Source organism: Chiloscyllium plagiosum, chromosome 6 (genome assembly GCF_004010195.1).
Source record: "Chiloscyllium plagiosum isolate BGI_BamShark_2017 chromosome 6, ASM401019v2, whole genome shotgun sequence".
NCBI lineage: Eukaryota > Metazoa > Chordata > Chondrichthyes > Orectolobiformes > Hemiscylliidae > Chiloscyllium > Chiloscyllium plagiosum.
In genome coordinates this window covers 117,546,808-117,560,791 of record NC_057715.1, presented here as the reverse complement: position 1 = coordinate 117,560,791, position 13,984 = coordinate 117,546,808, and the positions used below count along the sequence as shown (strand labels likewise).

The following is a 13,984-nucleotide window of genomic DNA, read 5'->3' as shown; positions in this document are numbered from 1 at the left end:
GATTTACAAGGATGTTGCCAGGGTTGGAGGATTTGAGCTATAGGGAGAGGCTGAACAGGCTGGGGCTGTTTTCCCTGGAGCGTCGGAGGCTGAGGGGTGGCCTTATAGAGGTTTATAAAATTATGAGAGGCATGATTACGATAAATAGGCAAAGTCTTTTTCCTGGGGTCGGGGAATCCAGAATTTGAGGGCATAAGTTTAGGGTGAGAGGGGAAAGATATAAAAGAGACCTAAGGGGCAACTTTTTCACACAGAGGGTGGTACGGGTATGGAATGAGCTGAGAGAGGAAGTAGTGGAGGCTGGTACAATTACAACATTTAAAAGGCATCTGGATGGGTATATGAATAGGAAGGGTTTGGAGGGATATGGGCTGGGTGCTGACAGATGGGACTAGATTTGGTTGGGATATCTGGTCAGCATGGATGGGTTGGACTGAAGGGTCTATTTCCATGCTGTACATCGCTATGACTCTATGATATCCTTTCCTGAAGGACACCTAAACGTATCCCACCTGATTCTAAATGCAACTCCAGTCTATTGATATTTAACTGCTCTCTGTACTGGCCTAGCAAGCCTTTTAATAGTATTAAACTGAATATCAAATTACACAGAGGGCTCGTGCTTTAGGTACAAGTCTATATTTTCTTTCTGGAAGATTCAAAATTTGAAATTAGGCCAATTCCGTAAAGGAGATAATTAGTTCACTGTGACATGGGGTCATTAAATCTTAGGAAAAGTATCCTTGTGACCCGAAGGTACCAGAGCAGGTAAGAGTTACAAGGAATAGGGTAAACAAACAGTTAAATGGAGATCAACTGGAAATGGCCTCAGCCTGCAGTTCAGAACAGATCTTGCTGAAAAAGCAGTAAACCTTATTCTGAACAGAACAGAGACCACGGTGCTGTGTTACACTATTGCAAACAGTTGACAGCTGAAGCCTGGGAGAGCAGCGCAGTAGGTGGATGAGATACTCTAGCCATTTCAGTTTTACCAGAGTCAGATTGTTTAAAGGGTGTAAACAGGAAATCTTTGGGGTTTGTGACTCATCAATACATAGTGAACCTGGGTAGAAAAGCTCTATACAGGCAATCTGTTTGAGCATCACATCTATCTGAGGTCTTCAGATGGAACATACCTGCTTGGGAAAGTGCCTCAAGGGCCAAATGTATCACTTGGGAAACAGGAAAACCTGTGCACCCAAGATTGAATCGGAAACTCGTGGGCTCTGTATGGTAGTACATTTCTATGGAATGTAACACAAGCGCTTGTAACTATGAAAAGCACATCTTTGCTACACTGACTATTTAAAGACTACTGCCTTTTTGCAATCCTTTTAGTTGGTTCATTATGATAAAACTTAGACAACTGATGGGCAGGGTGTCACTTTTTCATTCAGTTGGTACCCCAGGATTCCTTTCTTTTAAAACACCACTGGTCTCTGCAGTAATTATAACACTAGGCACAGGTAACACACGCTCATCTTACCAAGGAAGGAGAACCCACCCACACAACAGTTCTCACCTCCAGTGACTTGGTTTCGTATTCCTTCATGGCTGTGATACACTGGTGCTTGGTGCTAATGTTGGTGCTGACTCCAGACTTCACCATTGTATCTGTGCCTGTTGGAGGCTACAGGAATACAAAAGATAACCACACAGTGGTGTTAATACGGCACAGCACTTGCATGAGAAGAGGGGCTGAATTCCAAACCCTCCACCAACTACTATCAGGTTGTAAACAGCTCACTTAGAAACCAGTTTTGCTGACTGAAGTTGCCAGCTCAAATCTCTATCTCCATGGCTGGCTGGCAGAGCTGCCTAATGGCTGACATTGGTCACTCTTTCCCACTCTCAATCCAATACCATTTGAGGCACAATGATTATTCAAATAGGCAGACAATACAGAAATTCCCAAATTCTCAGAGTGATGTGGCTGTTAGCTTCCTACTCTGCCTTGGTGTAAGCTCAACACTGCCATCCCCATCATACTCACATTGAATTTAACCGTGGTTCCAGTAGGAGCAGCAGTGCTAAAGGTGGTTCCCCCGAACAAGGTCCCAGAGGTCCCACCGAAAGGATTAGAGGCGGTGCTGGTGGTCCCAAACAGGCCACCGCCCGTCGTGCTGGCTCCAAAACCTGAAAGCAAGAATGTAGAGTCACTGTAGTTCCTGGAGTACACAAAAATAAAACACAATCAGAGTCCTACAGCACACAGTCAGGCCCTTTGGCCCAAACCCACCAAAAACATTCGGTGGTGCTTCTATACGGCATAGCAAGTGTTCTTTTCACACTCGCTCCTCTGACCCACCCTACACGAACCATTAAAACATGCAAATCTTGGACCAGGATGTTTTTTGTTCCTTAAACCCGTGTTATTCAATAGATTGTAGCGGAGCTGACTGAACTCAATTCCACATTTTCAACTAACCCCAATAACCATGACTCCCTTTTTTGTCAAGGACCCATCCTATTTTAAAAATACTGATTAGATTCCCCACAGTCTGGAAACAGGCTTTCAGCCCAACAAATCCACATTGACCCTCCGAAGAGTAACCCACCCAGACCCATTGCCCTACCCTATATTTAACCTGACTAATGCACCTCCACTACTCTCTATGGAGGACAGTTTCAGACTAACAATGTTCAGAATCAAATTCTTCCTCCTCTCCAACCTAAAGGGAGACTCCTTTTTAAACTGCGTCCTTTTATTCCAGTCTCTCCCATGAGGGGCTCCATCTTCTCAGCATCCACCCTGTTAAGTCCCGTCCTGAATAAGATCCAGCTGCTCTTTGGTGATCTCAGCTCCTTAGACAAAAGGCCAATGGAAGATGAGCAGACAGTGCTATTGCAGTGGGCAGTACCCAGGAACTTCCAGCTCCTGGAACCACTTAAACAACAAAGGGGACTTCAAATGCCTGTTGGTTCATTCATGACATCTCAGGAGCACTTTCCAAGATCTCATTAACAACAATGAAATAAATGAACAAATATTAGCCGAGACACTGGTGAGCACATCAATGCTCTTCTTCAAAATAGTGACCGTGGGATCTTTTATATCCAGCCGAGGGGGCATACAGAGCCTCAGTTTAACATCTCCTTGGAGAGACAGCGAGGTGCTCCCTCAGTTTTGCATAGACAGTGTTAGCTTGGGACCAGTGACAAGCACCTGGATTGGGATTGAAACTTGAACTCATGGCAGACAGTGTTGAGACAGTGTCTTGGTATTCATTTGCATTCCCATAATTGTGCTGCATTTTTGTTTTTATTGTGAACACGGTGGCTCAGTGGTTAGCACTGCTCCCTCTCAGTGCCAGGGACGTGGGTTCAATTCCAGCCATGGGCAACTCAATGTGGTGTGTGCACATTCTCCCCATATCTGTGTGGGTTTCCTCTGGGTGCACCAATTTCCTCCCACAGTCCAAAGATGTGCAGGTTTAGGTGGATTGTCCATGCTAAATTACCCATAGTGTCCAGGGATGTGTAGGTTAGGTGCATTAGTCAAGGGTAAATATAAGATAGAGAGAATGGGTCTGGGTGGGTTACTCTTCTGAGGGTCAGTGTGGACTGGTTGGGCTAAAAGGACCTGTTTCCACACTGTGGGGATTCGATATTGTATCTGACACTTAAATGGTGACGACCCAGTCTCCCTAAGGAAAGGTTGCTGTACTGATACAGTGAAAACACATCAGGGTTGGCATGCAACTTGTAATGCTCAAAGGAAGATCTAACCCAATGCTAATTGGAGAGATTGTGCAGCTGAAAATGCAGCACCAGGCGACATGAAGAGGTCAAGCCTGACATTAAACCTGCCTCGTCTGCTGCTGAAATCTGACAAATGCAGTGCTTACTTCCAAAGCCTCCAGCAGGTTTGCTCTGAGTGAAGGCATTGCTCTGCTGATTGGAGAACAGGCCCCCGGTGCTCGTGCCCCCAAACAGGCTGTTGGACGTCGACGTGCCAAAACCAAAGCCAGCGTTGGTGGATGAAGTTGCTGGTTGTCCAAAACTACTGGAGCCGAACAGACCTCCTGCAGGGAGACAGATGGTAGTTTAACAAATGAAACAAAATGATGGGCCTCTCTATTCACTACTTTCAATGTAATGACATTTCAAACGCTCAGCCAAGTGCTTTTTAAAAGATTGGAGATTTCCCCACCTCAACTACCCTCCCAGGCAGTGCCCTCCCGATTCCCACCAGCCTCAAATACCCTCTAAACCACTCTCCTTTCACTTCAAAATTATGCCCCTTTGTTATTGACGCTTAGACTTTGGGGAACAGCTGCTTCCTATTCACCCTATCCCCTCAGAACCTTATATTCCCTTATCTGGTTGCCCCTCAATCTTTCCCACTCCAAAGGAAACAACCTGAGCCTATCCAGCCTCTCTCGGTCGCTAACCTGCTCCATCCCAGGCAACGTCCTGGTGAACCCCCTCTGCACACCCTCCCAAGCAAACCCCATCCTTCCTATAGTGTGGAGACCCAAACCGCGCACAGTCCTCCAGCCGTGGCCTAAGCAAAGTCCTGTACAGCTCCAACACAATCTCCCTGCTCTTCTAATCCAAGTTGCGAGAGATAAAGGCAAGTATCCCACCTGCCTGAATTACCCTATTCGTCTATTCTGGAATCTGTGGATAAATACCCCAAGATCCCTCTATTCCTTGGAGCTCCCTTGTGTCCTGCCATTCATCGAGTACTCTTTTGTCTTGTTCTTGCCTCCAAAGTGCACCACTTCTTACTTACCTTAGTTAAGCTCCACGTGCAACTGATCTGCCCACTGACCAATCTGTTATAGCCTCCTGTAGCCCAAGAATGTCCCCCTTATGGTTAACCACCCACCCATCTTATCATTCCGTTACGTTCACACCTACATTGTTTGTACATATCACAAACAATAATATACCCAACCCTAACCTTCAGTACACATCGCACACTGGGCTTACAAGCAGAGGAAATGTTTCATACAGCAAATGGTTAGGATCTGCAATGCACTTGCCCGAGGGTGTAATGGAGGCAGATTCATATCAAGGTTTCCAGAAGGGAATTGGATGACAAACTATTTGCAGGGCTCCAGGGATAAAGTAGGGAGTGGCACTAGATGAACTGCTCCTTCAGAGGGCCAACTGCAACACAGTACAGGATGCCCTCCCTCCGTGCTGTATTCAGGCTGCCCCTTTTGTGTCACCAACACTACAACAGTGACTCACTTCAAAAGTCCTTCATTGGCTGTTGGAGACATTAGTGAGTTAGGAAGGGATGTTTTACTGCAGTTATATCGGGCCTTGGTGAGACTCCTGGAGTATTGCGTCCAGGTTAGACCTCACTACCCAAGGAAAGATATACTTGTTGTGGAGGGAGCACAGCTAAGGTTCACAGGGGATGACAGGACTGTCCTTTGGAGAGATTGATCTGAATTGGTCTGTACTCACTGGGGTTGAGGAGGACAGAGGGGATCTGATTGAAACACACATTTCTAAAAGGGCTGGACAGACTAGAGGCAGGGAGGGGGTTTCCATTGGTTGGGGAATCTACAGGCAGGGAGCACAGTCTCACAACGCAGTGTAGGACTGGGAGGAAAGATTTCTTCAGGGAGCAAGGGGAGTGAACTTGTGCCACTTTCTATCACAGAAGATTGTGGAGGCCAGGTTGCTCAATATTTTCGCAAGAAGACCATTTTTAAAGATTTTAAAGGCATCAAGGGGTCTGGAAAGAAAGCAGCAATATGATTTTGAGATAGAGGATCAGCCTGGATAATACTGAACGGTGGAGGCGGCTTGAAGGGCCAAATAGTCTACTCCTGCTCCTATATCCTACGTTATTGAAAGGTTATTTTATTCACAATTAAATATACCCCAACTGAAGGTTAGCAGAGAACAATCAAATGAGAATTTACTCTGTACCTGGCTTGTTTTGAGTGTTACCAAAGAGTCCACCACCAGTATTGGTGGCTGTACCAAATCCAGCTGTGGCCGCACCAAATCCACCAAACCCTGGAGTTGCAGTATCTGAAAAGCAGGAAATCACAAGGATTTAGGTTACTGGTGAGAGGGACTCAGTGATGGATAAGAGATGGGAAGTGGGTGCCATACATTTCCTCCAGCCTCCTCCATCATCCAAAAGGACGTGGCTGAAAAATGACTGCAGCTCCACTTTGCTCCCAAGCCTCTTGGCTCACGTCCGTCAACCAATCCTCAAAAGGAGTCAAACTCTCAAACCCTCTGCCATCAGGAATACAGAAAAAAAAAGCTGACGTTGTTTCTCCTCAAACAAAGAGGTTTAAGGGGAATTTGAATAGAGGCCTTTAATAGTAAGCTTTGGCAGATGAGTAGAAACGGTCGCCAGATTTACACTAATAGACAGAAGAATCAGAAGGATTAGGAGCATTCTTACTTTCATATCACCCCTAAAGAGGGAGGGTGAAAAAATACTGTCGACTTTCCGCCCTACTCCGTGGTACAGGCTGTGGCCTCTCTCTCCTTTTTACCTGGACAGCCTCCAGAACTGAAATGGTCAACTGAATCAGACTTGTGCTGCTGAAGCGATAATGAGCTTAGTGTAACAGGAGTCACGTAGTCTAGTGCATACTTTCTGAACTAATTCAGAAACTCCAGTTAGGTCATTTGAGAACTTATAATTCTATTTTCAATACATTTGAGCAGAAATTCTGCTAACAATAAAAATGCGTTCAGGTTGGAATGTTCGAAGACTGCAACATTTGAATAGTATTCAATGCAGAGCGTTAATGACCCCTGGCCCAGGGAAGGATAAATCTGTCTGAGAGACAGGGTGCAGGGAAGTTTAATAACCAAGAGAGCTGCTCTTATTACACACCGAAATTCAGAAAAATGAAAAAAATCTCGATATGTTCAAAATTCTGAAAGGGTTTCTGACAAGAGGCCATTTCCTCCTGGCTACAGGGTCAAGAATAAGGGCACAATATCAAGATTTAGGACACAGATTATGAGAATTTTTTTGACTCAGTGGTAAACCTTTGAAACATTTCACTGTTCAGTTTGAGAATATTCAAGATGGAACGTAATAGATTTTGGCACTAAGAGAATGAAAACATATGGACGGGAGAGTTGAGGAAAGCTGAAGATCACCATGATTTTACAGAATAGTAGAGCAGTTTTGATGTTTGGGATAATTTAAATGACGGATCAAGACAGCAGCTGGTGGGAGTAGTATTGGGTCCTTACTCAAATATGTAAATAGCTAGCAACATGTGTAATCACATCTCAGACCTTCTGGAAAGAGCTCCTGTGGAGATCTCATGCCAAGTTAGAGCACACGAGTCAAAACACATGGAATCTTGTTTGCAGATTACTTCTAGGGACCTAGGCCACTGAGGACTAACACTGTCATTGGAGGTGTAGTGAGCTATTGTTCCTCTTGCTGTAATATGCCTGTTCAGTCCAGAGAGCAGAGATAACATGCCAAATAGCAGCACATGCACACAGTATCTCGGGAGGAATAGCCCAAGACATCTGTCCAGTGGCTTCCATGTTGCTGCATAGCCGTGTGGGAGTACAGCTGACAAGGAACACTGCTATCAGTCTCATTGATTCATGGTCAGTGGGGTCTCTCAGGGTGGGGAGCCTGCTGCCCCTTACTCAGCATGCTCTAAATCATCACTTCAATCTCACACCAGCTGGCATACGAATGCTTTTGGGGCTTGTCTTGGTGATGAGTCACTGTCCAAGCGACACTCAACTTCCCCGCCTCCCAAAATACAAAATGCAGAAAGAGCCAACTTACTCTGCCCGAACGCTGAAGTAGTGAATCCACTGGTGTTGCCGAAGGTGGGAGTGCCAAACTGCGACTTATTAAACATCTTGCCAGATTACCAAGACTGCAGGCAACTGTAAAGGAAAACAGACCAAGAGAAATCAGTCCCCTCAAACTGCGAGGGAGAGATATCAGAAACTCAAAGCATCAACAGAATGCCAGTGCACAGGGGCATGAGAAATATTGACCAACTCTCCCTTTGCCTCATGGAAAAGCCCAGCCAGCAGGATTCATCCTCTCCAAACACTGGCTCTGCTTGTTAAGCTCAAACCTGGAGGATGCGTAAGAAGGGGGCAGATTAAACTACTATACCTCTTTGAATATTGAAGTGCCAGATGAGCAGCTTTATCAATAAGGATTCACGAAGGGTTTTGGGTGGGGAGTACATGTGACCAACACTGGCATGGATACAGGATTGGTTAATGGACAGGCAACATAAGTGAGTATGTTCAGGTTGTGACCAGTGGGATGCTGCAAAGATCAATGCTGTTGTCACAGCTATTTACAATCAATATGATCAATTGTTGGCAATACTGGATAGACTTACTTGATAGACCAGTGGGGTCTTTTTGCCTGCAAATTAGTTAGACAGTGATGAGTTACTGAACAAACACAAAAAACTGCCAATGTATTTTTAACAAAAGAACGTGTAAAGAAAAGAAAACCAATGCTTGAGAAACAATTTGGGAAGAGGTGACCATAAACAGCAAAACATCCTTTCCATAAACCCGACCCAGGTGAACGATCACTTCTCACTTCACCGGAAGGTATCTGCACATTCCCAAGATGCAAATCTCTCAGTCTCTCCCTGAGACCACACACTAACTCACCAAATACGGACTACTACCTGGGGCTATTCCCAACCTGTCTACCCAGACGGTTTGGTTGACTTGGCAAACTAAGCTGCCCTCCTGCTGGTAAAAATATTTACTCTGAATGGGATCTGCTTCTGGCTCCTTTCCACCGGTCTCTCTCTGGGATGCAAACCTTAAGTCAGTAAAGATTTCAATAATTATCTCACCAGGAAGTTTGCTAGGGCACAACTTTAGTTGTATGATTACTTGGAAGGGCTGTTTTGTCCAAATGCTGCAAAAACGAATAAGAGGCACCTACGGAGAACTGAAAACAAATACATTTAACCTCCCCTGAAGAATCTAAGCTCCAAAATAAAAATATATTACAAACCTTTACACCATACAAATGACTTACGACAGAAAGTAACACACCCAAGTTAGTAAACAATATGAAGCTAGATGGAAATGTAGGCTGGAAGAGGACAGAGGCTGCAAATAAATATCGACAGTTAAACGGGTAGGGAACCAAGTGGCATACTGCGAGATAATACATATTACTCACATTAGTTGCAAGAATACAAAACAGATTTTTTTAAAATAAAGGCATGAAAATTGTAAACTTCATGTTCAGAGAGATTTAGAGCCATAGAGATGTACAGCATGGAAACAGACCCTTCAGTCCAACCTGTCCATGCTGACCAGATACCCCAACCCAATCTAGTCCCACCTGCCAGCACCCGGCCCATATCCCTCCAAACCCTTCCTATTCATATACCCATCCAAATGCCTCTTAAATGTTGCAATTGTACCAGCCTCCACCACTTCCTCTGGCAGCTCATTCCATACACGTACCACCCTCTGTGTGAAAAAGTTGCCTTTTAGGTCTCTTTTATATCTTTCCCCTCTCACCCTAAACCTGTACCCTTGAGTTCCGGGATCCCCCAGACTAGGGAAAAGACTTCGCCTATTTACCATAGCCATTCCCCTCATGATTTTATAAACCTCTATAAGGTCACCCCTCAGTCTCTGATGCTCCAGGGAAAACAGCCCCAGCCTGTTCCTATAGCTCAAACCCTCCAACCCTGGCAACGTCTTTGTAAATCTTTTCTGAACCCTTCTGCATATTCTCACAAGCATTACAGAATTTAGAACGCAGAAAGCAATTAAGGCAGCCTTCACCACAAGGGGATTGGAACACAGGAATAAAGAAATAGTTTTACAATTGCACAGTAGTTTGCTGAGACTATACCTCTAATAGAGGTAGAGAGGGATAGAGGTTGAGGGAAAGACTTGCAGAACTCAGACACAGACACGAGTGGTGGAGAAATGAAAATGAGGAGGATGCACATTGCCCTCGAAATGGTATCGCCATGGTTAGATTACTGGGCGACTAATGCAGAGGTCCAGACTAATTCTCCAAGGACGAGTTCAAACCCCATCATGGTGGATGGTGGAATTTAAAGTCAATCAATAAAGCCAACCAATAAAGTTGGTTTTCATCTGGTTTACTAATGTTCTTATCAGATCTGGCCTACCTGTGATTCCAGGCCTATAGCAGTATGGTTCACCCTTCACTGAACAATCAGGGATGGGCAATAAATGATGACCTAGTCATTCCCATGAATGACTAAAACAAAAGACCATATCCCAGACACCTCCATCACCAACCCTGGGTATTGTCTGACTCATCAAAGGTGATAGCACCGTGATATATAGAAGCGAGTAGCCCCAGCCCTCCTTAACATTAGCTCCAGACTCCACAAAGTCTTATGGCATTGCTGCTGACTACCCCCATTAGCTGATGAACCAGTAACAAACCATGTTGAACACCACTTGGAGGACACACTGAAGGTGGAGATGTACTCGGGATGTGGAATTCTAACACCCAAAGGCTTTCAGTACCACTACTAACCAAGCTGGTTAAGTCCTGAAGGCATATCTTTCAGACTGTGGGGTAAGTGGTGACAGAAAGCCAACATGAGGGGAAAACGTGTTCAAACTCAGGCTCACTCAATACCATCCAGCACAAAGCAGCTAGTGCTTCCACCATCAACATGCAGCAGCTGTTTGCCCCACCTACAAGATACACTTCATTAAGATCACCAAGACTTCTCACGTGTTCCCTCGATACACCGGGGTTCTCGTGGTATGTAGTAGTGACCCTACCTCTGACCCTAGCAGCCCCATTTCAAGTGCCACCTACTCAGAACCGTGTAGTAATATCACTGCACACGTTGACAAAATAAAATCTCCAAACCCAGACCCCTACAACTGAGAAGGGCATCATTAGGGAATTCCTCTCCAAGCCATCACCATCCTGACTTGGAAATATTCCTACACCATCACAATTAAAATCTTGGCATCCTCTAACAGCACAAACACCACATGGATTGCAGCAGTCTCAAGGGTAATTAGAGATGGACAATAAATGCTGAACTAGGTGATGCCAACAAAAGTAATTCAAAACTGGGTAAACGTAGAGGTCCTAGAGAGCAGTAGGGCTGGAGGTGGTTACAGATTAGAGGGACGAAGCCGTGAAGTGTTTAAATACAGGTAAAAAATACTGTTAAAAAAATCAAGCCACTGCTGGAGAAGGAGCCAATGTAGGTGATCAAGAACAAAAGATAGGGCTGAACTGGACATGAGTCAAACTAGAAACAGCAGAGTCATGTGGAGGATAGAAGATGGAACTGCATTAACAGTCAGGTCTAGAGGTCAAAGAGTCACAAATGAAGGTTGCAGCAGGAAACAAGCTGTGGATGGGATGATAAGTGATGCTACAGGATGGAAACAGGCAGCGTTCAGGTTAACGACAACAGGGTCTTCGGAGTTGAAGAGTGTGGTGCTGGAAAAGCACAGTCAGTCAGGGAGCATCATGAAGAGCTTAAGCTCGAAACGTCGACTCTCTTGCCCCTCGGTTGCTGCCTGACTGACTGTGCTTTTCCAGCACCACACTCTTCAACTCCGATCTCCAGCATCTGCAGTGCTCACTTTCTCCCGAATGGGGCTTTGAGGCAAACACGACATCAGAGCTGTGAACAGACTGTTTCAGCATCAACAGAGACCAGGAGTGAAACAGTCACAACATGTAAATGGAATTTGTAGCAGGGACTGAAGGCAATCATTTCAATCTTAATGTTGGTTAACTGGAGGTATTCATCATAAAACTTTAGAGGACAGAAAGATCACAGCCAACAGCTCAGAAAATCAAATGGCAAGGGCATATTTACAAACGGTCATGGGCAGTACAATTCTAATGTGCACATCTCCCCTTAACTCATTTCAGAAGTGAGGCAGTCAGGTACAAGTTACCTGGTAATCTCACTTCAACTGAGCAATGTTTTCACAGGACAAATACTTCAGGTGAACACAACTGTTCCTACCCAAGGAGGGATACTGTGGGGCCATTCAGTCCTTCAAGTTGGCATTGTGTGTAAACAGGTGTTCTGTATATATCAGAGAATTCTGCTCTGCTACAAGAGCCCCTTTTGGAGCAGAGTGGAAGTGTCCCTAATCCTGGGCCAAGAGGCCTGTTTCAGAGGTAATAACATCTCTGTATAAGGTTGATTAGAAAAACAGATTATATTTAAAAAACTCTGCTCCAAATTCCATTAACCACTGAGGCACTTTCTCTGGACTGCCTCCAATGTCAGTATATCTTTCTCCAGATAAGGGGACCAAACCTGTTCACAGTATTCAGCTGTGGGGGTCTGACTAGCACCCTGGCCAGTTTCAGCAAAATCTAAGTTTATATGCTATTCTGTTTGAAATAAAGTCAACGTTCCGTTTGCCTTCCCTACTACCCACTGAACTTCAATGGGATTCAACTTCATGTGAATCATGTACAAGAACCCCACCCTCAGCCCATCCCTTGGGGCTGCAGTTTGTTCAGTCTTCCTCTATTTAAATAATATTCATCTCTTTCGTTCTTCCTGCCAAAGTGCAGAACCTCAAATGTTCCTACATTATAACCATTGAGTTTTTCTGCATACATCCCCCTGCAAACTCTCTCACCCTTGCTATCCCACTTGTTTTTGTGCCATCCACAAAGTTGGCTAAAGTGCATTCAGCATCATCGTTAATATACCCAACTGTGGCTCCAGCACTAATCCCTGTACACTCCACCAGTTACAGACAGTCCTCCTGAAAACACACCCTGTACTCAAACTCTGGTCACTCACAAGACAATCCTCTATCCATGCCAATACCATGGGTTCTCACCTTATTAAGTAGTCTAAAGTCTGATTTTATATGGAGTGCCTTTTGGAAGTACAAATATTATGTCCACTATTGATTACCATATCAAAAACTGAAGTCAGTCTGTTTGGCATGATTTCTCCTTCATGACCGTCTGATCATATCAGTTTTTTATATAAAAGTTACATTCTCAGATTATCTGTAACAATTGGTGTCAGGGCAGATAAGATGTTGAAGGTGTTAGCCCCCTGTAATTTTTTAGATTAGAATCAGTCTAAACATTATGGCACAGACAGGGGGCTAACACCTTCAACACCTTATCTGCCCTGACACCAATTGTTACAGATAACCTGAGAATGTAACTTTTAAAACAAGTTTTGGGATTTACATATGAAAGTGAAACTATAATGGTCACTAACAGATGACAGACTTAACAAACAAACAATCAACGTATTTTTCAATGTATAATTCCAGTTACATCACACTGTAAACTTTTGCTATAAATTCAGTGTCTTACAATTTCCCCTTCACAACCACCTGGAGCAGCAGCGCTTCAAAAGCTAGTGCTTCCAATTAAACCTGTTGGACTATAACCTGGTGTTGTGTGATTTTTAACTTTGCACACTCCGGTCCAACACCGGCATCTCCGAATCATGATCATATCAGCATTTCTAAATACTCTATATCCAAGATTCCAACGCTGTTGCAATCCCAGACTGAAATGCTAGCTCAATTTCTGTGGAGAGAGAAACAGTCAAAGCTGCTGAGTTTGTTTGGTTAAAAATCACACAACACCAGGTTCTAGTCCAACAGGTTTAATTGGAAGCACTAGCTTTCGGAGCGACGCTCCTCCATCAGGTGGTTATGGCTAACACCGGCATCTCCAAACCATGGGCTTGTTTGTTTCTCTCTCTAAGTGCACCCTGTCAAGGTCGGTCCCAACCAGCTTGCTGTGTAAGAGGCGGCCAGCCTGGCTAACTCTCCCTGACTGTCAGCACACACCAACAGACAAATAAGCACAATTACCGCGGTGCCAGGAGGCCACTCGGCCCATCCCCTTCAAGGATGACCCGGATACCTGGGAGGATACAGTCCAACCAGACACGCACATGTTTGTGAGAGTCCGCCGGGAAGGCCACCCCCCCTCTGCCCGGGAGGCCCACACCCCCGCCCCCCCACGGGAGGCCCACACACCCCCCCCCCCACGGGA

General features: G+C 45.0%; 1 protein-coding gene across 3 annotated transcripts in view; it reads right to left on the bottom strand.

Annotated features, from left to right (window-relative positions):
• Positions 1–13,984, bottom strand: part of nup98 (nucleoporin 98 and 96 precursor) — an 82,724-nt gene that overhangs the window by 68,033 nt on the left and 707 nt on the right. For all 3 annotated transcript variants that reach the window (XM_043692564.1, XM_043692563.1, XM_043692565.1), the window contains exons 2-6: positions 7,754–7,857; positions 5,896–6,000; positions 3,849–4,025; positions 1,994–2,136; positions 1,523–1,630 (exon numbers count right to left, since the gene is read on the bottom strand). In XM_043692564.1, the coding sequence (XP_043548499.1) occupies positions 1,523–1,630; positions 1,994–2,136; positions 3,849–4,025; positions 5,896–6,000; positions 7,754–7,829 (609 nt within the window). In that variant the 5' untranslated portion in view covers positions 7,830–7,857. The remainder of the gene's footprint in view (positions 1–1,522; positions 1,631–1,993; positions 2,137–3,848; positions 4,026–5,895; positions 6,001–7,753; positions 7,858–13,984) is intronic.